At 42.3% G+C, this 26534-nt stretch overlaps 2 protein-coding genes across 4 annotated transcripts; both read left to right on the forward strand.

Annotated features, from left to right (window-relative positions):
* The first annotated feature begins 177 nt into the window (after positions 1–177).
* Positions 178–19990, forward strand: LOC113577743 (deubiquitinase DESI2-like). 2 transcript variants are annotated; one of them, XM_027010583.2, is made up of 7 exons: positions 178–365; positions 1598–1734; positions 1976–2071; positions 15249–15321; positions 16060–16153; positions 17582–17723; positions 17961–19990. In XM_027010583.2, exons 1-7 carry the CDS (start codon positions 302–304, stop codon positions 18195–18197), a joined length of 843 nt encoding a protein of 280 aa, XP_026866384.1. In that variant the 5' UTR covers positions 178–301; the 3' UTR covers positions 18198–19990. The 2 variants fall into 2 exon arrangements, with proteins under 2 accessions (XP_026866384.1, XP_026866385.1); XM_027010584.2 differs by having other exon boundaries at positions 179–365; positions 18036–19990.
* Positions 19991–20611: 621 nt separating this feature from the next.
* On the forward strand, positions 20612–26158 carry srsf5a (serine and arginine rich splicing factor 5a). 2 transcript variants are annotated; one of them, XM_035531859.1, is made up of 8 exons: positions 20612–20720; positions 21495–21638; positions 22387–22457; positions 22562–22675; positions 22792–22843; positions 25057–25130; positions 25204–25311; positions 25874–26158. In XM_035531859.1, exons 2-8 carry the CDS (start codon positions 21513–21515, stop codon positions 26136–26138), a joined length of 810 nt encoding a protein of 269 aa, XP_035387752.1. In that variant the 5' UTR covers positions 20612–20720; positions 21495–21512; the 3' UTR covers positions 26139–26158. The 2 variants fall into 2 exon arrangements, with proteins under 2 accessions (XP_035387752.1, XP_035387751.1); XM_035531858.1 differs by having other exon boundaries at positions 20613–20720; positions 22774–22843.
* The last annotated feature ends 376 nt before the right edge of the window (positions 26159–26534 follow it).

A 26534-nucleotide genomic window follows, 5' to 3' on the forward strand; every position in this document is an offset into this window, starting at 1 on the left:
TATTGCTTCGGATCAGACCCACATCTTCTGAAACCGATATAAATCTTTCCACCTGTTTTAAGATTGCGTTTTTGCCTTTGGCTTGCCCAAACGTTACAGGCTGAGGTGAGTTTTTCCGCCATGTTCTGTAAAGTAAAGTTAGCCCAGTGGATATTTCGGGAGATTTCCTATAGTCCGCTCCGCTAGAGGGCAGTAAAAACGCACTTTACCCAGCAGTATCTGGGAGTAAGCAGGAAGAGTTCTGTAATTCAAGTTCTGTAACGTTAGCTCATGTAAGTTTAATAAATCTTTTAGATAAAACATGAACGGATCTGCTCATAGAACATCAACAGCGTTAGATATTCAGCTGAGAAGAGGACCAGCGGGTGAGTACTTTTCTTCCAGGTGGGGTAAAATAAGGCAGATGTAAGCGCATCTAACCTAGTAGATAGGCTGTTAACGATAGCTAAATTGCATCAAAAAAGGACAAGCTAGTAAGACAACTAACCATAGCTACATTGGTAAATGTAGTCTTTGCCAGTGGCTTCGGAAATTATGGGAAATATTTGATAGTTGGTTAGCTATATAGGTTGGTAACTGGACATGTAGTTCCTTAGTTGCCTTGTTGACCTATTTAGTTATTGCGCTTTGACCAGATTTAATGAAGTTAGCTAGGATTTCTGTAATTTATGATAGCCTGGCGACGTCGCTAAGTTACGTTAGTTAGGTTAGCTAACAACATTGTTAGCGTTTATCTAGGTATCTACATTCATAGTGTCCGTGCTAAAATTGCCAGTAGGATGTCACTTTATATTACCAACTAGCTATAATAAGAATTAATACGGTGATTTAATAACAATCAGACTAAGGACGAAGGTTCCAATAGTGTTAGCTACTTATTAAATCTGTGCTAAAGCTAGCAAAAAATCTCCCTGGAACACATGGATAGTTATGCTAACGTTAGCAAGCTCACTCGCAGAAATTAACTGGTTAAGATTTGAAACTACTCTTATTATTATGAAATTATCGTGTATTTATAACGAGGTTTGTAAGAGTGGTCAGTTTGATGCCGACATTTGGATTAATATTGGATTAATATGGCCCTCTTGAACGATAATCGAAATCGAAAGTGCATAGAAGAGTAAAGTTCTCGTTGCTTTTTTTGTTGATCTGCTATTGTATAAATGAGGGATTTGCAGGACACCGCAGAAACATTAAATGTAAAATGTCCGTGCTTTGTCCTTTTATATTGATTGTAATATTTCTGTATGATAATTATTTGTTTTATATTCTCCTCGTTTAATCTTTTTCTAGTCTTATTTTTTAAAACATCTTCAGTATATTAAAGTGTACTTTAATCCATGAGAAGAAAAAACAAGCATGGATGATATCTTGTGATTTATAATTTATCAGTCTCAAAATATCTTCCATTTTAACTGAGTAGTTCTTCGTAAGTGTTTTGCTCATTCATTATGAAAACTGTGTACTGTTTCAATAGTTTTTGTGCGCTACATCAATACCTGAGCATCACTAACCTTTTAAGGAGTTACTTGTATAAAGTGATTGTGTTGGAGTCAGTCACATTAAGTGATCGTGCTGACCTTGTTTTGTGTACCAGGGCTGGGCTTTAATATTGTGGGTGGCACTGATCAGCAGTACGTGATCAATGATGGTGGCATCTACGTGGCCAAGATCAAAGAGAATGGTGCAGCAGCTCTGGATGGCAGACTGCAGGAGGGTGACAAGATCCTGGCGGTACACCTGTCGCTCTTACTGCTGAAGAATAACTAACACTACTGTTCAGTAGACAACATTATACTTCAGTACTGGCTAAACTGCGATGTGGTAAATGTACTTGTGGCGAACTGGAAGCTTTCTGCTGTGCGGAGATGTGTAGACACCTGTCTCACTGCTGTATGCACAATACTGATAGCAGAGAGAGACTGAGGCTGGCTAACAGGAGTTTTGTTGACGTTTGTTTTTGTTTGTTTGTTAGATAAATGGGTATAAGCTGGAGAACCTGCCTCACAGTGCTGCAGTGGATCTGTTCCGGTCAGCAGGAGAGGACGTCCATCTGCGTGTGCTGCAGAGCGTGAGTGCCGCTGAATCCTGGCCCCCAGCCACCTCTCTCCTGCATGCCCAGTCCCTCTCTCAGCATCTACCCTACTCTTTCACTCTACCTGCCTCTGTCTCCCAGGCTTGCAGCCACATTCTAGTTTATTGCTTGAGATAGTGGGAATATTTTTGTGTGTGTGTGTGTGTGTGTGTGTGTGTGTGTGTGTAATCTGCTCTGCAGCCCCGGCTCTCTGCAAACGGCCCTGCAAGCTCGCGCTCCGACGGAGAATCGTCCTCACCTTTCATGGCTACAGCACTTGTTTCCTTAGTGCTAGTGGGAGGAATAGCATTCTTACTGTACGGGGTGCTCCGGCGATAATTTTAGCACCTTCCAAATGCACAAGTTTTAAAGATGAGCAAAATAAACTGATTTTGCTGAGGGCCAAAAATAGCAGTGGAATAAAAATGGAAATGAGCTAAAAGAGTACATAGTTTCCTAAAAATGAAATTAATATCATTCTCTCAGCACCATTTAAATAATCATGGATGGATAATCAAACCTCTGACACACCTGTCATAGCCTGGGGGCAGCTGTTAGCTGATATGGGAGTTGTTTTGATTTTAAAGAGATGAACAGTATTGATAGACATCCAGAGATCAAGCCCTGCAGATAGGCACAGATGCCCCAGGGAGGGGTCCCACCTCTTGGACACGAACCGCCCTCTACCCTTCGCCTCTTCGGCTGGCCTGCGGAACCCCTGGTTGACCTCCTAGCTCTGAGCTATGCCTGTGAGCTGGGCCATATTCTCGAAATCTAATGCTGCAATGAAAACATGGCATGCCATGCTGTGACTAGCTGGATGGTGACAAACTCTTTTGTCTGGCTGCTGGGTTGCTGAAGCCAGTCATTCTTAATGACCCAGTAGCCCTTTGTTGACCAGAGCAGTGCTGTGGAAGGGCTCCACGTGTGCGTGCGTTTGTGTGTGTGTGTGCGCATGCACGCGCGTGCACACCTATGTTCACTTCTTTCCAGGTCAGGTTCCTCTCACTGGCTGTACTGAAGGTGGACTCCGATGTCGGAACTGATGATGTGTGTATATCGTGTCTCGGTGGAGATGACTTGGGTTTTTTTTTTTTTGGTCCTGGTGGAACGAAGTGCGTATCTGTCATGTTTCTGCACTTTGTGCTAGTTCAGTATCACAACAAGCTCTAATCTGGCACTTGGTGGGGATACAAAAGGGGGGCAAGGGATGGGCACTTTCTCAAATGGTTTGCATCGACACTTGCTAGCGTTTCTTATCCAAGTCAGACGTCTTAGTTCCTTTTTGTTGAAGAGGTGCCTTTATACTGAGGGGGAAAATAATGAGACTCTTTGCACAGATATTTTCCTTCACCTGTAAAGCTAACTAGTCTAATTATACTTTATTTGCATTTATGATTTTTATTGTAACTACTATGACTCAGTACTGCCCCCTGCTTGTTGGTGTGCAAATGCAGGAATATTTTTGGGGACCTTGTAGCCAAGTTTCCCTCCACTCTGTGTGTGTGTGGGGGGGGGGGGGGGGGCTTTGGAGGTTCAGCAATTTGGGGGGAAAAATGGGTGGGGATTCTGAAAGCCATGTCATCCTGACTGGAATGCCCTTCTCTCATTTCACATTTTCACCATCAAGTGAGTGTTGAATTAATGTGTCTATCATTCTTTGAATAAATTGCTACAATTTGTATGCTGCAACCTTGCCATATAATTCTGTCTTTAGAACAGTGTTGTCTGTTCTGTTCATGTATTCAGGGCAGTGTTAGCCAGCACTGGTACCCACAGAAAAAGTAGAATGTGTGACTAACAGTGACAAATATCCCTTATAGTGTTCCTTTCTGCCACTGTCCTATGTGCTCTCCTGAAGAAACTTTTGCATTAAATGGAGCCTGCAATATCACTTGCCACACTTTGTTTCATTGGATAGGCTTTGCTGGATGAGTTTGGGATGGAATTTATTTTTAGAATAAATCTGTCAAAATGCACTCTGGTTTTGACCTTGTAAATAAATCCTGTTGATTTTGGCCTTACCATGAGTGTGTGCTATCAGCTACCATGCACACTAGAGTGAATGGGGAAATTACTCCTCATGAGGACTGATTGGTTCTGAAGAGATGTGTACAGACCAAGGTAGGGGTGTTGGATTGGTGGAAGCCATGCTGGGGACATCATGTGTGAGTAACTCTGGCCCAGACAGAACCAGAGTCCTCATGAGGGAGGCAGCTGGCCTAACAGGAACAGACCAATACAGCACACTCTTGGCCATAGGTTTGGGATAAGATCCACCCACGAGCCATGGCGTTACTGAGCATTTTTACTCGAATTATTATAAATCACGGAAAACTAGGGCTAGTGAGACAACCGTTCATCTCAAGTGAACTGTGCACTTTTAGATAAGAACAGCAGTGAATGAATCATAAACCACTGGTAGACTGATCCTTAGTTCATCCAGAGCTTGGATTTGCAAGGCTGTCCTGGTACTGAGTGGGAGCTGGTCCCAGTGCAGCAAAACATGCAGGCTTACAAATGACACCTAGTGGACACATAGTGCATACCCTGGACAAAATCAATGAGTTCCCCTGCTTCTCAGGCTTTCTGCATCTAAACTAAATCCCTAGTGGATTCAGCTCCATTAGATTCCACAGCCAGATTTAATAGTCCCTAGACGGCATTACGACAGCTGGATCTCGGGCTGTCTTTCTCCTCTTCTAGCTCTCTCACTATCATTTCTCATGCCATTTCTGGGAGAACTAATGCAATCTCTTTTTGAGAGACTGAGGGAAAGACAAGTAAATGGATCTGTGTGTGTATTCCAGTGAGTGTCTTGCAGAAATCAATAGTGCACATGCACTCTAAATCTTGCAGGGGGTAAAAGCAAAGAAGAATCTTCAGTCTCAGGTGTGTGTGTGTAAGTGAGTGAGTGAGCTTCTTAGGCATGTTAAGCATCTTGGGAGACAAGATAAGCTTGAGTAGAGGTGTAGTTACCTACATCGTAACAGTGTACTGTTCAAAATCAGCTTGCATATGAATATTCAACAGTCCTATGCACATTAAAAATTTAGTGTACCAAATTGACTTTTCATTCTACAGCCAACTGGATTTAGGTATAATTTGCACCTTGTCTTTTCTCACTCTGAGATCTTCAGCACTACTACCATTTGTCTTTTCACAGATGTCAAGTCAAATGTATTTATATAGCACCTTTTACAACAGATGTCACAAAGCAGCTTCACACATGTCCCAGTCCAAGCCCCCAGTGAGCAAGCCAAGGATGACTGTGGCAAGAAAAAAACTCCCTAGAGCCTGAGCAGGAAACCTTGAGAAGAACCAAGACTCAAAGACCCTTTGACAACAGTCACCACAATAATAAAAATATAGACAATAAGGAGCAGAATAAATAATAAAATGAAAAAATAAGCAATTAATGTCTAGTGCAATTTTCTAGAAGTCCTAGTCTGGTCCCGATGGTGTGCGCATGTCTGAAACCCATCCCGCATGAGAACGTCCATCAAGGGCAACGAAGAAGTGCTGGGCTGGGCTGGGTTGGTGGGAGTAGCCATGGCAGCTGAGATGGGTTGAGGCTCAGTAATATAATATCAGTGGTGGGTGTACCTCAGCTGAAAGAGAGAATAGATTATTAGGCATGTCCAGATACAAGGATGTGTAAATTGGTGAACAATAATGTGCAAAGATGGACTCCAGCAGATCTAGCTATAGCAGCATAGTTAAAAGGAAAGAGCCAGAAGGAACCACAGGCATGAAGGCACCCTGGAACATCAGCACTCCTCCACTCTCAGTCAAGAAACTTGAGTGACAAAAGAGGTGAAGTGACAGCATCATAACATCCCAGTTTACCAGAACTCTCAGTGCCCATGGACCTCCAAATCTACACCTGTACCCAAGATGGGAAGTAGTTAAAAAACTGCCTGACAGTACAGATTTTTTACAGACTGTTCAGATTTTCAGCCTAGCCTTAAACATTGAGTGTCTAGTCTCAAACATTTACAAGAAGGTTATTCCATAGCGTGAGACCTTTATAGGAAAAGGCTCTGCCCCCTGCAATAGATTTTCTTATTCTTGGTACTAGTAAAGGGCCTGCACCTTTTGATCTAAGCATACGTGGTGGGTCGTAATGCACTAGGAATAGCTAAGCACTACTAAAGTAGCTAAGATAGGAGTGATGTGATCAAATTTTCTAGTTCAAGTAAGAACTCTGACTGCTGCACTTTTAACTATCTGGAGGTTTTTTAGGCAATTAATGGTACAGCCAGACAGTATGGCATTACACTAGTCCACTCTTGAAGTGATAAATACATGGACTAGCTTTTCTGCATCATGTGAGGACAGTATGTTCCTAATCTATGAAATGTTCCTGAGGTGGAGAAAGGTGGTCCTAGAAATATTGATATGAGCTTTGAATGACAGACTAGGATCCATAATAACTCCAAAATCTTTAACTGTGAGAGGAGATTTGATTGGGAGACCATTGAGGTTCATTGAATAATTCTAGACTGAGGACCTAGCTGTCTCTGGGCCTAATAAAAGCACCTCTGTTTTGTCAGGATTAAGTGAAAGTTTCTCACCATACCATCCAGTTTCTGACATCCTTTATGCATTCCTCAATAATACTAAGATGATATATGTCCTCTGGTTTGGCTGAGACATATAGCTGAGTACCATCAGGATAGCAGTAGGATCTAGCACAGTGTTTACGTATGTCACCTAAAGGTAGCATATATAAAGAAAAAAGCAGAGGCCCTAGAACAGATCCTTGTAGAACACCATAGCTAACCTTGTATGTTGAGAAGACTCCATTTATTTTAACAAACTGGTAGTGACCAGATAGATAAGCTTTACATCAGGAATGGGGCAGTGGTAGCTCAGTGATTAAGGTACCTGACTAGTAATCAGAAGATTGCCTGTTCAAGCTTCACCACTGCCAAGTAGCCACTGTTAGGTCCTTAGCAAGACTCTTAACCCTCACTTGCTCACAATGTTTTCAGTCATAATTGTAAGTTGCTTTGGATAAAAGCATCAGCTAAATGCTGTAATGTAAAATGGCTAATCCCAGCAATATTTTTGAGTCTAGTAAAATGTTGTGATCAATAGTGTCAAATGCTGCACTCAGATCAAGCAATATAAGCAAAGAGACATAACCCTGGTCAGAAACCAACAACAGCTCATTAACTACTTTAATAAGTGATGTCTCTGTATTACGATGAGGCCTAAATCCTGACTGAAAGACTTCATGTATCTGGTTCTGATTCAGGTATGAGCTTAGCTGCTGAGCTACAGTTTTTCTAGGATCTTGGAAATACATGGAAGGTTTGAGATCGGCCTGTAGTTTGACAGCTGACATGGATGGAGGTTAGATTTTGTGATAAGTAGTCTGATTACTGCTAATTTGAATGATTTAGGAATGTAGCAAAGGTTCAAGGAGGAGTTCATTAAATTTAGTAAATGTTCAGTTAGGTAGGATTCAGGTATGATTTCCTTCAGAAAGTGTGTGGGCAGTGAATCTAGTAAGCAAGTGGAGGATTTTGAGCATGAAATCAGAGATGCAAGTTCTGGCTCTTGGATAGGGTTAAGGATTCTAGATTCTCTTTTGACTTGGTTGTTCTGATTTCTAAGTCGCTGCCCAATGTCTCATTGAGGAAATTCATGAACTCATTACTATGTGATGTTGTAATCTCAGCATTTGTGTTGATTTTTTTTCCTAGTTAGATATGCAATTGTACTAAATAGAAATCTAGGATTATTTTTGTTATTTTTTAAGGGTTGGGAGATAAGATATCCGAGCTGTAATAAGTGCTTTTCTATACTTGAGAAGGCCCTCCTTCCATGCAAGCTGGAAGACTACAAGTTTAGTGTGGCACTATTTACATTCTATTTTTCTAATGACTTGTTTTAAATTGCAAATATGATCATTATACTAAGGCACAAATTTTGTCCCTAATTTGTGTGCAGCAGAATACTCATTCAGTCATTTGATGAAGTTCCATGGGGTTTGAGGGTATCCTAGTCGCAAAGAAGTCTGGAAGAATTGCAATAAATTTACATTCATGGCCAAAAGTTGAGACTGAAATTGTTTTTTACAAAGTTTACTGCCTCAGTTTTAAGATCTGTTTGGCAGAGGTTTATATGGTATAGTGAAATACAATTATAAGCATTTCATAATTTTTAAAACTTAATACATCCAGTTTAAGTGAAGACATTTACAGTATTGACATTCTGCAATTCACCTTGGCATGCTGGATATCAGCTTCTGGGCAAAATCTTGACTGAGGGCAACCCATTCTTGCCTAATCAGTGCTTGGAGTTGATCACAGTTTTTGTGTTTGTCCACCCTCTTTTTGAAGATTGAGCACAGTGGAAGGAGAAGTTGCTTGTGGAGGACACACACATGCACAGTCTCAGGATGCCTCTCTGTTGGCATGACGCAGGGCTCATGGTAGCACTCACCTTTTCTTCTCCACACAATCATTTGTCCACATGTCCCAAACAGTCTGAAGGGAGCTTCATAATAAATAAATAAATAAATAAATAAATAATCTTTACCCCAGTCCTCTGTAGTCCAATCCCTTTACTTCCTGCAGAATGTCAGCCTGTCCTTGATGCTTTTCCTTGGAAGAAGTGGTTTCTTTGCTGCCCTTCTTGACACCAAGGCATCCTCCAAAATCCCTCACCAAAAAAGTCCATGCAGATGCACTCACACCTGCCTTCTGCCATTCCTGAGCAAGCTCTGCACTGGTGGTGACCCGATCCTGTAGTTGCATCCTCTTTAGGAGAAGGTTTCTTGACTTTCTTGGGTGCCCTGAAGCCTTCTTCAGTGTAATTGAACCTCTCTCCTTGAAGTTCTTGGTGATTTGATAGATGGTTGATTTAGGTGCCATCTTACAAGCAGCAATGTCCTTGCATATAAAGCCCTTTTGTTGTAATGCACCGATAACTGCATGTGTTTCCTTGGAGGTAGCCATGGTTAACAGAAGTAAATGTCGAGCACCACCACCCTTTTAAAGCAACCAGTCTGTTCTTCTAATCAGCATGACAGAGTGATAGCAGCTGCCTTGTCCTTGTTAACACTTTCTCCTGAGCTAAAAAGAAGATCACTGAAATGATGTTATTAGGCCATTTTGTGGCTGAGCTGAAACGCGGTGGCTGAAATGCAGTAATTTTTATAAATAAGTTCAATTTCATGGCAAGGAATGACTTTGCTATTAATTGTAATTCATCTGATTACACTTCACAATCTAGAGATAATGCAAATTGCCACCATAAAAACTGAAACAGCAAACTTTGTGAAAACCACTTTGTGTTAGTCACTGTAGGTGCAGTGGCTGACGTGATCGTGCGTCTGGTGTGGTAGTGAGGCGAGGTCACTATATTGTGTCTTATATGTAGTTCAAATGAAATGAAAGAATGGTCTGAGTTGGCATCAAACTGGGATAGTATGACTGTATGATTGGGGTATATGCACTATCAAAGTGAATATTGAAATCACCAACAATAATGGCTCTTTCTGCTAAAGTAACTAGATTAGAGAGGAAATCTGCAAACTCATTAATAAATTCTGAATAGGGTCCTGGTGGCCTGTAGATGCCATTTAGTGGAAGAGGCTGGGTGGGCTTATCGCTGACTACATCCTTTATGCAAAATGTAAAAATAATTTCAGAGGATTCAAAATTATAACCAGCTTTCTGGTTTATGCCTAATGTGTCAGTATAAACAACTGCATTGCTGCCTCCACAGCCAGTTAGACAAGCGCGGTATACATAGCTGTAGCCAGAAGGACACACTGTTTTTAAAGCTATGAACTCATTTGGCTTGATCCAGGTTTCTGTTAGACAAAGTACATTAAATCTATGCTCTGTTAAGATTTCATTTATCATTGGCGCTTTAGATGTTAGGGATCTAACATTTAGTAAACCCAACTTTAGATGAAAGATGCAGGCAGTGTTCTGTGAATCAGTAACTTTAGTACTAATTAGGTTATTAAGACATGTTTTTCTTTGTTTTCTGTATTTCTGCTTAGCTCTGGGAACACAGTGTCAGTATGATGAACCTCATGTGAAGTCATGTAGCAACCAGCAGATGGTTAGATTAGCCCCTTTGTCTGCTGCCTGGCCTCTGCTCTGGACTGTCATAGATTAGCTAGGTCTGTCATAAGACTATGGCTTGTTACTGGAAAGGAGAGCAGCACCCTCCCTGATAGGATGGATACCATCCCACCTTAAAAGGCCAGGCTTGCCTTCAAAGGTGGTCCAATTATCAATAAACCCCAGATTGTTTTGTAACATTGTGTGTTTTTATGTCCTAGATTCCTTCACAAACCCATATGATTTTGGGGTTCTGCCATGCAATGGTGTATGAATGATTTGTGCTGTTTTCCTGTCTGTGTGGTTACTGCACAGGAAATAAGCAGCACACGCTTTAGCTGATGAGAAATCAATCGGTCAAGAGCAAAGTCGATACAGGCCTCAGCAGATCAACTGAGTTGAATGTCCCAAGACAGGAGTCAGAGATCACTACACTCGACCACACACATACATGCACAAAAACTGATAACAGACCTGGGACCAAAACCTCTTTCGCTTGCTCAGTAAAAGGACCGCCAGGGCCCTTGGCAGCACACACACATGCACACAGAATAAAGCTTTGTTTTCTGATAGAACAAACTGCATGTGCAGCTGGCTACTATCCACTAGACATTGCTTCCCATAAGTGCTTTAAGTTTTAACTGCCAAATACATGAATTTTAACATATTCCCAAAAAACATGAAGCATTTATTTGTGTTTCTTTGTTTTGTCCTTTACTCTTAAAGTTTAAACTGGTGTTTAGACTACACAATATCAACCAGAATGCTCCCAAAAAAAAGCCCTGGAAGCGGTTTAGTTGGCTGCATTAAGAGGCGGGAAACCTGGTCTGTTATAATGACATTCACTGATTGGTCTAATAAAGTTCAGCAGTTTATCTTGCACTTTTGCACTGTGATAGCTATCAGGAACTGTGACAGACTGCTTTGAAAGGTAATCACAAAAGTTCACTACCTAGCAATGTCCAGGATTTTATACATGGGGTAGCAAGAGTACACTAAAGTGTGGCACCACCTAATTATTTTAAGGCAATACCGCATTGAGGAATATATGATTTTTACCTATAAAATGAATGGGTATATAATGAATACTGCATTGACTTCATATTTGTGCTGTAGGATCTGGTTACAGTACATATAGTGCTACTATAATTATTTAAATCAACATGAAGAACTAAATGTGATGTATCAAATCTAGTAGAATTGTATTGGAGTAATATACCTGTAAAATAGGCTTTAAAATCTGCAGAGGCCATGTAGAAATAACCAGCTACAAGAACCTTGTTCAAAGTATTAGCCTAATGCAGGAATAAGCAGCAGAAAATGCATTTATTTGTAAATTAAGTAATGTATGTTTGTTTTTACTATTACCGAATGTGTACAATGACAAAGCCTCTATAAAAAGATAAATAAAATATCTAAAGTTTGGCCTACGTCAAAAACGTGCAAAGTTGAATAAAAATAGAAGAGGTCCACGTACATTTCTTGATTTCAAGAACGATAAATGTTTACATGTTTATCTAGCTACACGGGTCTATTCACAGTGCGCTGAACGATATTGGGAATGTGTATTTTTACGTGGAAACGAAAATTATGACAAAATGGTTCGTTTTATTTGATATATTATTTAACTTTAGGATATGAATTGGAGTGGGTGACAAAACATTTTTTTTCTGAAATGGCAACTGCCACCCATGTGGACACGCCCCTGGGAATTACGAATAATCTCTCCCCTCCGCGATGCCATCAAGAGCGGATGAGACGAGGGATGAGGATATTGCGCTGCGTAACGATGATGAGGTAATCAAGACTCGCTCTGTGGATGCTGTTGTACAGACGTTCCTTTGGCAGGACCACACTCATGACATATCTCGTTCAGTGATGTCATCTCTTCTCTGATCCGCGTTTTGCAATTTAAACCCGTCAGCGGTGAGTCCGCGAAGGAGATTCTCGAGGACATCTGAGCGGGACTTCCTTAGCGCGGCCTCTATGAGGACACACCCTGCTGATGGATGCTGCAATCCGGACTGCACCAAGTTACATCCGCGGCGCAGGCACCCCTCACGGCTGCTACCCCTACGTCCGACCAAGTCCGTTTTACCCACAGAAATATACAGAATTGTACTTGTAGTTTCATTTCACATGGCATCTTACTGTTGGGAGTATTCGAAGTGAAATTTGAGCGCGCTACGAGAGTATCCAGCTGCAGTCGCGCTACCTGAAACCGAGATCGGAACGGATAAAGCTGCTGTTTTGGCATCAAGGTTTTATCTCTGCAGTGCTGATCATACGGACCATGTCTACGCTAGTAATACAGTGAACAGACCGTACGCCGGTCTCACGCAGTGCCTGCTCACACCGCACTTTCCGCGCGGATTCACACTCTTCCTTTGCCCGTTACCGGAATCCAAAATCTTCTTCAGCGCGTAAGCAGGCGGGAGGCCACAAGTGCCCGTAGATACGCTAGATAACCAATGAGCAAGGCTGTCGTCCCTCTTCTTTTCCCTGCCTGTAGCTACCTCTAGAAATTGACCGCAGTTCTCCCTTTAGAATACGACTAAGCCCAAATCCCCAACATGCACGAAGTCTGGTAAATAATGAGCAAATAAATAACTGGGCAAACGGCACTTTGGTCTTGGCCGGGAGGAGTAGCGCATTAAGGTCGGGTTGGCCATATTTCCCTTTTGCCTTGTTTGATCAAAAGCTCCCACTTCGCACGCTGCTTGTGCACCGTGGCGCGAGGTGCTGCTGTCTCGAGAGCAATAACGCCGTTTTTAAAAGGACTGCACTCGCCTCCATATCTTTCTCAGGATCAAAGAATGGCCAATGAACCCGTTATCCTTAACGTGTATGACATGGTAAGACCAATATCTCACACTTTTCAAAACATGTTCTGAAACAAATTGTATATGTGGTAGCCCCTTGTTTGTTGTCATTTGCCAGATAATTCGAGTCTTATATCTCTAATGCAATGCAGCATTGGTAAAAAAAAGCACGTCTGAGTGATTGCGCATCGATGAGTAAATAAGTGCACGTTAGTTTTCCCTCCTATCCAGCAGAGGGCAGTGTAGCCACCAACCTGTGCATATATCATCTGTCCTTCTTCTTATATGCCAAACTGTGGCGCTCTGGGAAAGCGCTCTGTGTGTGAGAGGGTGTTGGGGATAGGAAGCCAGATACCCAGGCCTTGAGATGGTCCTGAGGAATTCTAGGTTTGGTGCACACTGCAACAGGTGAGCGGGAAATGTCTCTACCCTTAGCGATATAGACCCTGAACCTCCATGGTTCATTCACGGGAGAGTATTTCTTCTTTGCTCTGGTGACTTGCGCATCATAACAGAATGTTTCAAAGGAGCTGGCAGCAGCGTTATCACGTGGCTCATGGACCCACTAACTCAGCTCATTGGTTGGCTCAGATTGGCGCTGCCCAAATAAGATGGTGCTCCAAAGTCAAGCCAGGCAGTGGGGTTTGTTCTAGCATGAGGTCAGAGGTCATGGTCGGAGCTGAGGAGGGTCAACAGAAGGTGAATGCGGAGGAGGTGGAGGTGCTGAAGGAGGACACACAAGATCTTACAGGAGTAGCTCAATTCAAAGTCTCTCCTCTCCCTCTGCCCAGGAGCCTGATGTGCTGATGAAGTGGCCAACTAGTTACATTAACTGTTAAATTACCTACCGGTGATTACAAAATCCTGGACTGGATTGGAATACCTTTGTCATAAGGTATGATGGTGATAGAGTGCTGCGTAAGCTTGTGAAGTAGTCTGTATCAGTAGTAGCTTTACTGAAAATCTGTGGCAGCTCTCATGTTCTTGTGGGTCAACTAAGGGCTACTGTAATGCTGTACCTGCAGAAAGAGCAGAAGTGGCTGAGAAAAGGGTTCTCATACACGCTAGAGAGTCATCTCATACACACTCAACACTTAGCAGGGAATCACTGTGACCAATATACACAGGGCAGAACAAGGGACCAAGACAAGCAAGTCCCCCGCCAGACACACACACACACACACACAGGCAAGTGTGTGTGTTGAGGTTTTGCCTGTCCCAGAGGATCAGGGAAAACAGCTGCTCCTGTTTCTCTTTGTGCACCATGTGTCACAGGGAGAAAGCAGAAAATATTTTGTGTGTGTGTGTTGGGGTTGGATGGGGGTAAAAGCACCTAGCACTAGCTGCCCCCCCCCCCCCCCCTGAATAATAGAAAACCAAATGCATTCAAGGAGAGTTCTCTCTGGATGTACTCAAATAGCTGGTATGCTCAAATCTTGATTTCACATCCATATTTGTCAGTATAAAGCTTGGCTGTACTCTTCTCCAACTGTCTGTAAAGACTCAAATAGCATCATCCTCAGAGACCAGTGTGTCATATTGCGCACTACAGAGATTGGTGTAACTAATTTCTCTTTTTGCTGGGTCTTTGGTGTTTTGCTTGGGTCAGCAACGTATAGAACTTGTAGCACTGACAGAATTCTGTTGGCTCCTGTTGCTGTGTATACACCAGTTAGTGTGACTGAGTGGGATATAGACCCAAGAAGCTTAACCGGCATGTCTGTGTTATGCAGTCGGATGACAGGCAGTGTTGATTACAACTTTAAACATAATCATAGAATTTCTTGTTTTGTTAAGTTTGTGTTTGTTTGTTTTTTCTTGTTTATATTCTGCTCTGTTAGTTAATGGTATGACAACCTGTGCTTCATGCAGAATAAATTACATTTTTAAGTTAGTTTTTGCTGTTAATGTTTATTATTAAAATGGCCGTATAGCAACTGGTGTGTGGTTTCACGTTTTAAGGATAAACAGTGAATAAAGAGAAGGCATCAATTTCTTATTAACTGGTCACCATCCAATGATGGTAATGGATCTTACAGTGGTGAGTTATACAGACACTCCAAAAATAATTTGTCTCCACTATTCAGCCTTGTGTTTGTATGCACGAATGCATGCGTAAATTATGAGAAATAATTTAGAATATTTTGCTTTTCTGTGCAACATACTGGTCTTTTTTTTTTTTTTGGTAGAAAAATGATTACATCTAATAATATATATCTCTCTCTCTCTCTCTCTCTCTCTCTCTCTCTCTCTCTCTCTCAGTACTGGATTAATGAATATACCTCCACTCTGGGGATTGGGGTCTTCCACTCAGGAATAGAGATCTATGGCCGAGGTACTGTGTGGTCAACACTGGGACAACCATTATTTAACTTCCAGAACATCCCCTGCCCTTTCACCCTACTTTCATCATATTTTCATGCACTTTCCTGTCCCGCACACCAAACCTAGCTGGTCAGTAACTATGACTCTGTGCAGGGCAGGTTTTTTGGTTTTGTATTGAAAAATGACTTGTATAAACAAATGTTTAATATGTAAAAAAAATTAACTCCTTTAAACTGCCTATTCCTAAATCAGATCTAAACGGATTGGATTATTGTATCTAATGACTTAATTTAACTAGAGGTATAAATATTTCTAAACTTAAATGAATGCACTGAAATGATGAAAAAATATTTTTGTGAACATGTTTGCACCAGAGAGGACTGAGTGTTTTTATTAGCCAGCTTTTTCAGAATTTTACAGGTATGTGTGTATGTGTGGGTGTCTGCGAGCAGGAACACGCACGTGTGTTTGTGTGCATGCTCCGGACTGAGTGGTCCAATCATACAGGAACATAACACGTGCAGGGCCTTCTGCTCCTCTCCATCCTGGATTCATACAAAAATCATTTCATGCTTTCACTCATTCACAGTCACACACATTTCTGAGTCTCACAGATGTAACTACCTAGGGAGTGGGCCCCAGAGACAATGGCATCATTATTAATGAGGTAAAGAAAGTGGTAAGAGATTGAAAGTGGAATTAAATGTGATTTGCTGTTACCTACTGTTTTCCTTGTTTGTTTGTTTAGAATTTGCATATGGTGGTCATCCTTACCCCTTTAGTGGCATCTTTGAGATCAACCCAGGAAATGCCTCTGAGCTTGGGGAGACCTTCAAATTCAAGTTAGGATTTGAACACACAACCTCACACTCACGCAAACCCAGCCCCACAACATGCATGAGCATATACATTCAAACTTAGATACATGGCCCAAAGCTTTGACGCTAACACACATTTTGGTTTTCACAAAGTTTACTCCCTAGGTTTTATTGTCAGGTGTTTATATGGTATAGTGAAGTACAATTATAAGCATTTTATAAGTTTTTAAAAAACATTTTACTGACAAATACATCCAGTTTAAGCAAAGACTCAATATTTACAGTTTTGACCCTTCTTTTTTAAGACCTCTGCAATTTGCCTTGGCATGCTCAAAAAAAAATCTTGACAGATGGCAAGCCATTCTTTCCTCAGTGCTTGGAGTTGATCACAGTTTCTGTGTTTTTGTTTGTCCACCCTCTTTTTGAGGATTAACCACAGGTTAACCCCCACATTAAGATCTGGGGAGTTTCCTGGCCATGGACCCATAATTTCAATGTTTTATTCTTCGAGCCAATTGGTTATCACTTTTGCCTTGTGACATGGTGCTCCATCATGCAGTAAAAAGCATTGTTCATCACCAAATTGCTCCTGGATCATTGGGAGAAGTTGCTCTTGGAGGATGTTTTGATACCATTCCTTATTCATGGCAGTGTTCTTAGGTAAAGTTTTGAGCAAACCCACTCCCTTGGATGAGAAGCAACCCCACACATGAATGGTCTCAAGATGCCTTACTGTTGGCATGACACAGGACTCATGGTAGCACTCACCTTTTCGTCTCTGGACAATCATTTGTCCAGATGTCCCAAACAGTTTAAAGGGGGCTTCATCAGAGAAAACCGCTTTACTCCTGGCCGCTGCAGTCCAATCCCTATACTTTCTGCAGAATGTCAGTCTGGAACTGATGTTTTTTTATGGAGAGATGTGACTTCTTTGCTGCCCTTCTTGACACTAAGCCATCCTCCAAAAACCTTTGCCTCACTGTGCATATAGATTCACTCCCCAGATCCCAATCCCATTGAGAACCTGTGATCAGTCTTCAAAAGTAGGGTAGACAAACAAAAACACAGAAACTGTGATCAATTCCAAGCACTGATTAGGCAAGAATGGGTTCCCATCAGTCAAGATTTTGCCCAGAAGCTGATATCCAGCATGCCAAGGCGAATTGCAGAGGTCTTAAAAAAGAAGGGTCAAAACTGTAAATATTGAGTCTTTGCTTATACTGGATGTATTTTTCAATAAAATGTAAATAAATAAATAAATACTTATGAAATGCTTATGATTGTATTTCACTATACCATATAAATATCTGGCAAAAAACGCTGAGGCAATAAACTCTGTGTCAGCCAAAACATTTGGCTACGAATGTATATGTGCATGCTCAACCTTTTGAGCTGCAAAGCGCACAATCCCCAAATGCTAGCACACTTTAACTCCACCCCTCTCTGTCGCAGAGAAGCTGTAGCTCTGGGCACGACGGACTTCACAGAAGAGGACATAGATAAGATCATGGAGGAACTGGGCAAGGAGTTTAAAGGAAATTCATATCACCTAATGCACAAGAACTGCAACCACTTTTCCTCTGCACTCTCTGAGGTCAGCTCCCTCTTCCCTTCTTCCACGCTCCTCTTTTCTCTCTCTGATGCTCTACCCTTTCTATCACCTTCACTGCCTAACCCAGGTTTTTTTTTTTCTGAGACACAAGCTTAAACACTTAACCACTGCATTCACTTAGCTTGTCGCATACTAAAGTTAGTTGTAGTTTTTCTGTATGGTGACATTGCACTCACTCTCTCTCTCTCTCTCTCTCTCTCTCTCTCTCTCTCTCTATAGTTGCTGTGTGGGCGGGAGATTCCACGCTGGGTAAACCGCTTGGCCTATTTCAGTTCCTGTATTCCATTTTTGCAGAGTTGCTTGCCTAAAGAGTGGCTCACGCCTGCCGCCCTGCAGAGCCATATCAGCATGGGCCTGCACAAAGACGACGTGCACACACACGAGTCCAGCGACGAGGAGCCCTCCGTCGGGGGACCGTCCGGAACGTCGCACAGCTGCCGACACACTCGCGTCTGAGCTTGCCCGCGCAACCCGTGAATGCGTGCACACAGAGACAAATTCTGAACCTCTCATCCTACTAATGCTTCAGGCCGTGCCGTTCACAGCACACCCTACCAGCTGGGAAGACCACCAGAGCTCAAAACTCTGTCCTTGAGGATGAAGGTCACGCCCCATTAACTGAAGCCAACAGGGATTTAAAAGCCTCCTATTCCTCCTGCTAAATATCCCTAAGCCTTTGTTATTCCCTTGAATGGACAACAGTATTTACCATTGTGCATTGTCCTTTTCTTATGACCCTCCCTCCTTCCAGTTAACGGGGGCACAGGCATAAATGACGGACAGCTCAGACTGACCACTGATGGGTCTCTTTTTTGCAGTGTTGTCCCTCCTTTCTCCATAGTACTGTAAACTGATTGGTTCTGACAGGAGTTTGGTTTGCTGTGAACCTTCAATACTTTTAGACTAAACTGTTGTAGTTGTTTTTAAAAATGATTTTTCTAGGCAAAGTCACACCTCAAAATAGCAGAATTAGTTGTATTTGGACACTTTTCTACTTTGTAAATATTTTAAAGATGAGACTACATACAGGCAGTTACATTTGCTGTTAATAGCCAGTTCACATGACTATGTGCCAGTAATGGAGGGGTGAACTTGTATGGATTTCCTCTCAGAATGATATTTAAAATTCTCTTTTGGTTATGATAAATGGTTTTGATTTTCTAAAGATGTTTTAATGTGATAATATGATTTCAAATAGCATCTTTTTATATTTAGAATTATTACTTTAATTTGTGTGTATTTTTCCATTTCAATCCAGAGAGCTTGATTATGTTGTTAAATATAGTGGCATTAATTAACAAAGAGCTGTGCTAATTTTCCTCATCTAAAGAGAACTGAAGAACTCTTTGACCATGTGTGAAAATGATGAGTGTGACTAAGAGTATGGTGTAAACACACAAACACACACAACTGGTATGGAAATGCAACCATATAACTATGAGCTGATGACCAAGTGTTCAGCAGGAACAATGACCTCCTGTTCTCTGGTGATCCAACACACAAAGGCAGAGAGGCTTATTGAGTTGGGGCAGGGGTGGAGTGGTGTGGGGCCAGGGTTGGGGTTACAATGTATGAAAGTAGAAAAAAGGTGGCATGTCCCAGAATGTAATGCTGATATGGTTTTAGCCCATTACTCAAAGTGGTATTATTTATTTATTGCTTTGTTAATTTGTCTTACTTTGGGTAACTGAGGCACAGAAGACTTGTGAATCCTTAACTTTTGAATTTGTTTTTCACCCACTGTGCAGTATTAGAAAGTTGTCTGGCTCATGCAATCGCTGATATGTTTTAATGGCAGACCAAGTGCTGTGGTCCTCTCTCCTATTGATACAGGATATATATAAATCAAGCCCTGCATTCACTTTCCCTCCAATCTCTTACATATAAAAGAGACTGATATGGATTTAAAGGTGGCTATAGGTGTTAAACTGCTAATCACCTGGCCACCAAAGACTTATGAGCCACTATTACTGATTTATACATTTGTATGTCAGTATATATACTTTCTATTCATTAATAAGTATGCTCACACCTTTGGGTTTCTGTTATTTTATTCCTATTTCATCCCTTTGGGAATGCTTTTTGTTTGGATTGGATATTGATTCTCTAACATTCTTCTAGTTCATTTGAGACATCCTTTTGTATTACTGTCAGTTTTAACCTTGACTGGTATTTACTTTTATGAACCAGATGATAATATCACAAAATTTTATGAATTCCGAGCAGAATAAATGACTGAAAGTAACATTTTACCTGCTCAAATTGTTACTTTTTATTTCCTTGAAAATCTTTAGCCTAGCCAACACACAAATAATACTTCCTTTGAAAAGAGAAATGTTTCATTTAGTTTTTAATGTTTCATTTAGTTAGAACAAAGACGCTGTTCAAGCCTTATTGCCCTATGTCTACCAAGCAGAAATGTCTTAGATTTAAGCAGAGAATGTGTGCACCTTTCTCCATGTGCAATGAAGCTGCACCTTGATTTAAAATTGGACATTAGTGACTGCCACAGTTGTGTGTCGTACTCCACCAGGATTTGGCTAATAGCTACGGCTTTCTTTTATACATTCTAAAAACTTACATATGAAATAAGCTCTACACACCCAGGGCATTTCGGGATCCGAATCCTCCCACTTTTAAACACGAACGAATATCCGGTCTGTTAACAGTGGAATCATGCGCGCGCAAAAAACAAAAAAAACCAAACAACCCCCCCCCAAAAAAAGTGTGTGTGTGTGTGTGTGTGTGTTTTTATATATATATATATATATATATATATATATATATATATATATATATATATATATATATATATATATATATATATATAAAAGTTGTGGTTTATTGGGTAAATATGGTAATATAGACTCTGCACCTCCTACACTTGCCCATCCCCCTCGCCAGAAGGCATAAAACCATCCAGACTTGCTTGCAGCTTCACTCGAAGACGCCATTTTGTCATTGCGAGAAGACGCAGAGGTGAGAAAAATGCCTGTAATCGGCTGTTAATATGAAAAACCAATTATTAGAATGATCCAAAACATTTCCGTTAGAATAAACCTAGCTGGTTTTAGGGTCGTCTTGTGATTAAATGTTTGCTGTCTTGGTATCATGAATTGGACACCATTTATACTGGCTAGCCTCGAATGAGCTAGCTAAGCTAATATATAGGTTAAGTTAGCCAGCAAATACGGTCAGCGTTTGTTTAGCTCTAACTCGTTAGTTATGGTTGTTAGTTTGTAGTTTGTTTAAGTGTAATGGCTACCTAGTTAGCTAATGGACATTTTCGCAAATCGAAAAAAACGCATGCGAGTTAGCTAACGCTAGTAGGCCTAACCTACTCTTGATGACATGGCGTTCTGTTGTTGACGGATGGTAAGCTAACAAGCTAAGATTTATTAACTAGGTAACTTAAAATGTATTTTTAAAATAAATATGAGGTCCGTTATCATCCGGCCTACAATGTAATGGGCAGGCTGGCTAACTAGCGTCAGCTTATAACGATTCCGATTCCTAACCCTAACATTTGGTTAGTTGTAACGCTAGCTAACTAGCCAACACAGCTAGGTTAAAAGTTCTAAAGTTAAATATTAAACACGTGCTCTTTGGGAGATTAGGCTTTTGCACGCTTTTGACTTTGACCTGTTTGTGAACACCTAACTTGGTCTGGGAAAAGATGGCTGAACTGTATTTGCTAATGGCAGGCCACGCACCCACGGATATACTGATCTTTAAGCAGAATCTCTCCGTTAGTTTGACTAAGGTTACAACATGAGCGGATGTCGTGTGTTCATTGGTCGTCTAAGCCCGCACGCTCGGGAGAGAGACGTCGAGAAGTTCTTCAAGGGCTACGGACGCATCCGGGAGATCAACCTGAAAAATGGCTTTGGCTTTGTGGTAGGCACCGCAAGACCATTCACATTACAACACGGCACCAAATGTGATTTCCCCACCTCAGGTCCAAGCAGATCTGTGTAGACGGTGTTTGTTTGCATCTGCAATTGATCCAAATTTGGTCGGACCTTTGCCCTTAGACATGTTTTTGAAGTCAGTAAAGTTTGCAGGAGGCACATGCATTTGCAAGACATTCAGTAGCAATAAAATTAATGAACTACAGAGCTCATGCTTTGGTCTCACCTTTTTTGGTACAGGTAGCATAAGTTCTTGTATGCTGTAGAATACTTGTGTTCATTTGCATACCATAGTCATGCTTTGGTGTAACGACTGACAGTGCCCCCTATACTAGAGAAAAAGTGGCATTAGCAAGCTAACGAGCAAGCTAACTGTACAGATCACCAGGTGTCTGGTTTGTCATGTTTTTATTAAACATTTTTGATTTACTCCGCTTGCCTTCATTACAAAGGTTATGTCTTCTGGTAGGCTGTTTGATTTATCAAAAAATGTCAGATCTTCAGTTGGCACATCTGTGATATGACGAGTCAGGGTGCTGATTAGGCATAATATCTGATGGGCCTTCTGTTCATTCACCTTTGAAGACATCTGTAGCGTGTTCGGCCGAAAAAAAAAAAAAACCCCAGGTCTTTACCACTGCAACCTTGTGACATGAGCGTAGGCAGTCACACACACATTCCTAAGATGTTTACAATCTCAAAATAAGCACTGGACTTGACCATGTTGTTTGCAGGAGTTTGATGACCACAGGGATGCGGATGACGCAGTGTACGAACTTAACGGAAAAGAGCTGTGTAGTGAGAGGTGGGTTGGCGTTACCAGGCCCGAGGGCATTCTCTTTGCGCTGACGAGTGGCCATGTAGCTGCATTTTTAGACCTCACTGACTTTTCTCGTCTGCGACACCCAGGGTGACCATTGAGCACGCTCGGTCCCGCCGAGGCAGAGGGGGAGGCCCAGGCATGGGCGGGCGCTTCTCCCCGCGGTTTGGAGGATACCGCCAGTCCCGCAGTGGGGGCTCCAGGTGAGGATGCCCAGCTGGTGAAGCAAGAGAATGGCTGTTACAAGGGAGGCGTTGATGGTACCGTTTGCCCCTAGAACTCACTACAATTTCTGCCCCAGGTATGGGCCTCCTGTTAGGACGGAACACAGAATCATCGTAGAGAATCTGTCGTCCCGGATCAGTTGGCAGGTACGACATGCGAACGTGCTGTTGCAGCCCCCTTTCAAACTCTCTGCTTTTTTCTTTTTTTTTTAACCACCACTTTTTTTTTTAGAAAGCCTCTTATGTACTCACTCCACTACAATAAGGTGAAATTAGAATTTTTCATCACAAAACTTTGTAACCAGTAATCATTCTTTTTATATAACTGATAATTAATATAAATTCCTATATCTCTTTGCCTTAATTGAACTTATTTATGATGATTTTCCAAATGCTGAAAGGTCATCTAACTGAGACAAATTTTTTTCCCCAAACCTTTTCTTTAACAGCTGTGCTCTGCTATTCTTTAAATGGAGTTGCATGCACAGCCCCCGAGGTGCATAGCGCCCTCTTCTGGTTGTGTTCTGAATAGTGTCCATGTGGTGCCTCTCCCTACACGCAGTTGCGGCTGGTCTAATTCTTGGCTGGGCCCCGTAGCGGGCGAAAGAGCTGTAGCGCAGGATAGCCTTAGAGGACATGGGTAGCCACTCTGGAGGGTCTGTGGTCTCAAATCCGCCCCACGCCCCCCCTCGCCGCCCCCCGTTTGGGTCATGTTCTGCTGGTGCAGAAGCGGGGGGAGGGGCGCACACTCCTCTCGCTGTCTCTGGTGGGTCCGTGCGTGTGGAGGCTGGAGGGCTCGAGGCTGAGGTCGTTTAAACTGCATTGGTTCCGTTTGCTATTTGGACACGTGGCTCTTTGCTAATGGCTTCTGTGGTTTGGAACGGTAAGTAGCTCAACACACTGATAGATTACATGGATGAGGGTTTGGGAGCCTTAATGTAGGTGCAATGTTATTGGGTGGGTTAATGACTCGTTCTGGAGAAAAACGCCAAAACTAAGCCGCACTGGCATTTAGTTAAACATCCATCTTTTTGGTGCGGTCATTAAGTAGTGCGTGATTTCTCTGTTCAAAACAAATGGAAATGCGTTAAAGGCCATGAAAGTATATTTTAAACCAGTCAGTAATGACATAAACAGGGTTGGGTTGTAACTGATATACATGTAAGGACAGTAGCAACGAACGTTTGCTAGCTGTCCGTTTTCAGTCCACTTGACATTTTGAAAAGGCACAATTAAATAGTTTGTGGTTTTGTTTTGGGGGCGGGGGTGGGGTTGGGTTGGTCTGAATTTTAAGACACACAATTGTTGTGGGTTGTTTTAACGCTTAATCTTGAAGCAAAGTACAAGTTTAATGGCATTCAAATGCAAGTTGACTTTGTTTGATATCGGACCCTGAAAGCACAGCTATTGGGCAAGTCTTGCACGGACAATGGAATAAACAGCGATATCGAAGTATCAACTTTCTTCAAATCATTCAATCGCTAGCTCTCAAAGTGCACCATATAAAAATAAAAATCCCACTATCTTATCTAGGTAGGAGACTGCTATATTTGGGTTGCTAGCTAGGGCTGACTACCAAGATAGCTATTTATCTTGTTCCTGTTCTAGTCAGAAGCAAATTGTGTAGATATTGAATCTAGAAAAAAACAAAATATTGAATCGGGGTGTGGGGGGTTACAAGAACTCAGCATGGTCCAACAGTAATAGTTGGCCATTTTGTTCAAATGCTTAGCATTTACCTTGCCTCCCTGAAGGGCAATTTCGTGTGAAGAACATCACCAACCTGTAATACTGTAACAGGGCGACTGTTATTGGCAGTAGCTAGCATAGCTGTTTCACATGTGCCTTTTCAAAATGTTTTCTAAATCTATTGTGAATTGGTTACTTTCTCATGTATTTTAACCAACTTTGTTGCTGTATTTAGGACAGTGTATTTAGTGGTTAGCCGTCATTACTACTTTCAAATTGTTTGCCCAACCCTGGAAGTGTAAATTTGGTTCTAAAACAGTAAGGCAATTTTGTCTTGCTTTCATTAGGCTCTTGTTACAAATTTAAGAGTTCAAGCATAACCTCCACCATTGCACTGAATATCAGCAGTGGCTGGAGCAAATTATCAAATTACCATCTTGCTTTGTGGGTGAGCTATGTTTAATGGGCACTTGATCAAGGTACTTGTGAAGGGAGATTGCTAGAAGTGCACACTATACCACGAGTGCACACTTTAGGCCTGTTAGTGATCAGTCAGGTGTGGCTGCGGGAAGCAGTGTGTTTAAAAGGCTGTGTGTTTACACTGTTTGTGTCGGAGTGTGTGTGGCTGGGGTGTGGTGCGCATCACTGAGTGTTCACCTGCTTTGCTGTAGGACCTGAAAGACCTGATGAGAAAGGTGGGAGATGTGACATTTGTGGATGCCCATAGAACCAACAAGAACGAGGGGTAAGTTTCCTACAGCATTTATAGTGAGGTGCTGCTAAATGTTCCTGAATGTTGCTGGTGTGTTTGTGTTTAGGGTAGTTGAGTTTGCCACCCGCAGTGATATGAAAAACGCCATCGAGAAGCTGGACGGCACAGACCTGAACGGCCGCAAGCTGAAGCTGTACGAGGACCGGAAGAGGAGGTGTGTAGCGTTCTTGCATGTGCACGTGCACACAGTGGACCAGAACTGTAAATATCACAAACATGCATCAAATAAATGGCTTAATAAATAGGATATAAACCAGCTTGGCTGTATACAAATTTACAAGTAAAGAAATGAAGTACATTAAATTCCAGACAAATTTACCACCAGCGACGGAAATAATTCTCTGAACATGCTCACCAAGCTTCCTTCAGGGCCCCTCTTTCCTTCCGTCAGCCCCTGTGCATGACTGGCAGTGGTAGCAGTAGGCAATGTTGAACCTTGAAATGGCTGTTCTGGAGGGTCCCACAGGCTTCATAGGCTCCGTCAGAGCAGGTTTTTCCTGTTCCTCCTTCTCGTCACCTGCACCCGTGTAATCAAGCACCAGAGAGCTCTTCATTGTTAATGTGCTGGGAGCTGGAACAGGTGGCCTGCCTGCTGGGCCCTGAGCCTTGGGAGACATTTATGGTTTTAACACGTGCTGCTCATGGCACCATTTCTCTCTGGCTGACGCCACGTTGGAAGTCAAGCATGTTAATTAATCTGAATTGTCCTTTCCCAGCCATAGCAGAAGCCGGTCCCGTAGCTCCTCCCGATCCCGATCCCGATCCCGCTCCAAGTCAGCCAGCCGCAGCCGGAGCCGTGACAGGGAGCGTGACAGCAAGCGGTCCAGGAGCCGCTCGCGCTCTGCCAGCCGCTCGCCAGAGAAGAAGCCATCAGCCGGACGCTCCGAAGCGCAGTCACCCTCCCGCTCCAGATCGCCGTCACCCTCCGCCCCGAAGAAGCAGTCTCGCTCTCGCTCTGCGTCCACCGAAAGCCAGCATTGAGGGGGGTGTGTGGGGGGTGGGGGGTGGTTGGGGTGTGTGTGTGTGGGGGGGGGGGGGGGGGGGGGGGTGTGTATGGGGCCAAGTATGTGTGCAAATGTAAAAATGACTAAAAATCACATTTGTGTACATTTTTGACTGTTTGTATGTTTATGGAGAGTCGGTCTTCCCCTCTTAATTGATTTTGTTTAACCAGTGCATCGTTTTACATTCTGCAAGCCCATTTATTGTTTTTCTTTAACACCCCAGTAAAACTGCATGAGTTCTTTGTTTTTCAGGTCTGTAGTGAAACACCAACACTATCCACAAAGCTCTGCAGTCTGTGCAGAAAGGTGGGGATGTGAACTGTTCTGCTCAACTGTAGTTGGGGATAATGTTCCTTACATGTGGGCTGTTCTT

This window comes from Electrophorus electricus, chromosome 11 (genome assembly GCF_013358815.1).
Source record: "Electrophorus electricus isolate fEleEle1 chromosome 11, fEleEle1.pri, whole genome shotgun sequence".
In the NCBI taxonomy this organism is placed as follows: Eukaryota; Metazoa; Chordata; class Actinopteri; order Gymnotiformes; family Gymnotidae; genus Electrophorus; species Electrophorus electricus.

Bases quoted from the DNA above. Each gene is read 5' to 3' on its own strand.
- LOC113577743 (XM_027010583.2), top strand. From the start codon at position 302: ATGAACGGATCTGCTCATAGAACATCAACAGCGTTAGATATTCAGCTG. The intron at 1,735-1,975 runs GTACACCTGTCG...TTTGTTTGTTAG, and splicing joins AGGGTGACAAGATCCTGGCG to ATAAATGGGTATAAGCTGGA. The intron at 15,322-16,059 runs GTACTGTGTGGT...TTGTTTGTTTAG, and splicing joins AATAGAGATCTATGGCCGAG to AATTTGCATATGGTGGTCAT.
- srsf5a (XM_035531858.1), top strand. From the start codon at position 21,513: ATGAGCGGATGTCGTGTGTTCATTGGTCGTCTAAGCCCGCACGCTCGG. The intron at 22,844-25,056 runs GTACGACATGCG...GCTTTGCTGTAG, and splicing joins CGTCCCGGATCAGTTGGCAG to GACCTGAAAGACCTGATGAG. The intron at 25,131-25,203 runs GTAAGTTTCCTA...GTTTGTGTTTAG, and splicing joins AGAACCAACAAGAACGAGGG to GGTAGTTGAGTTTGCCACCC.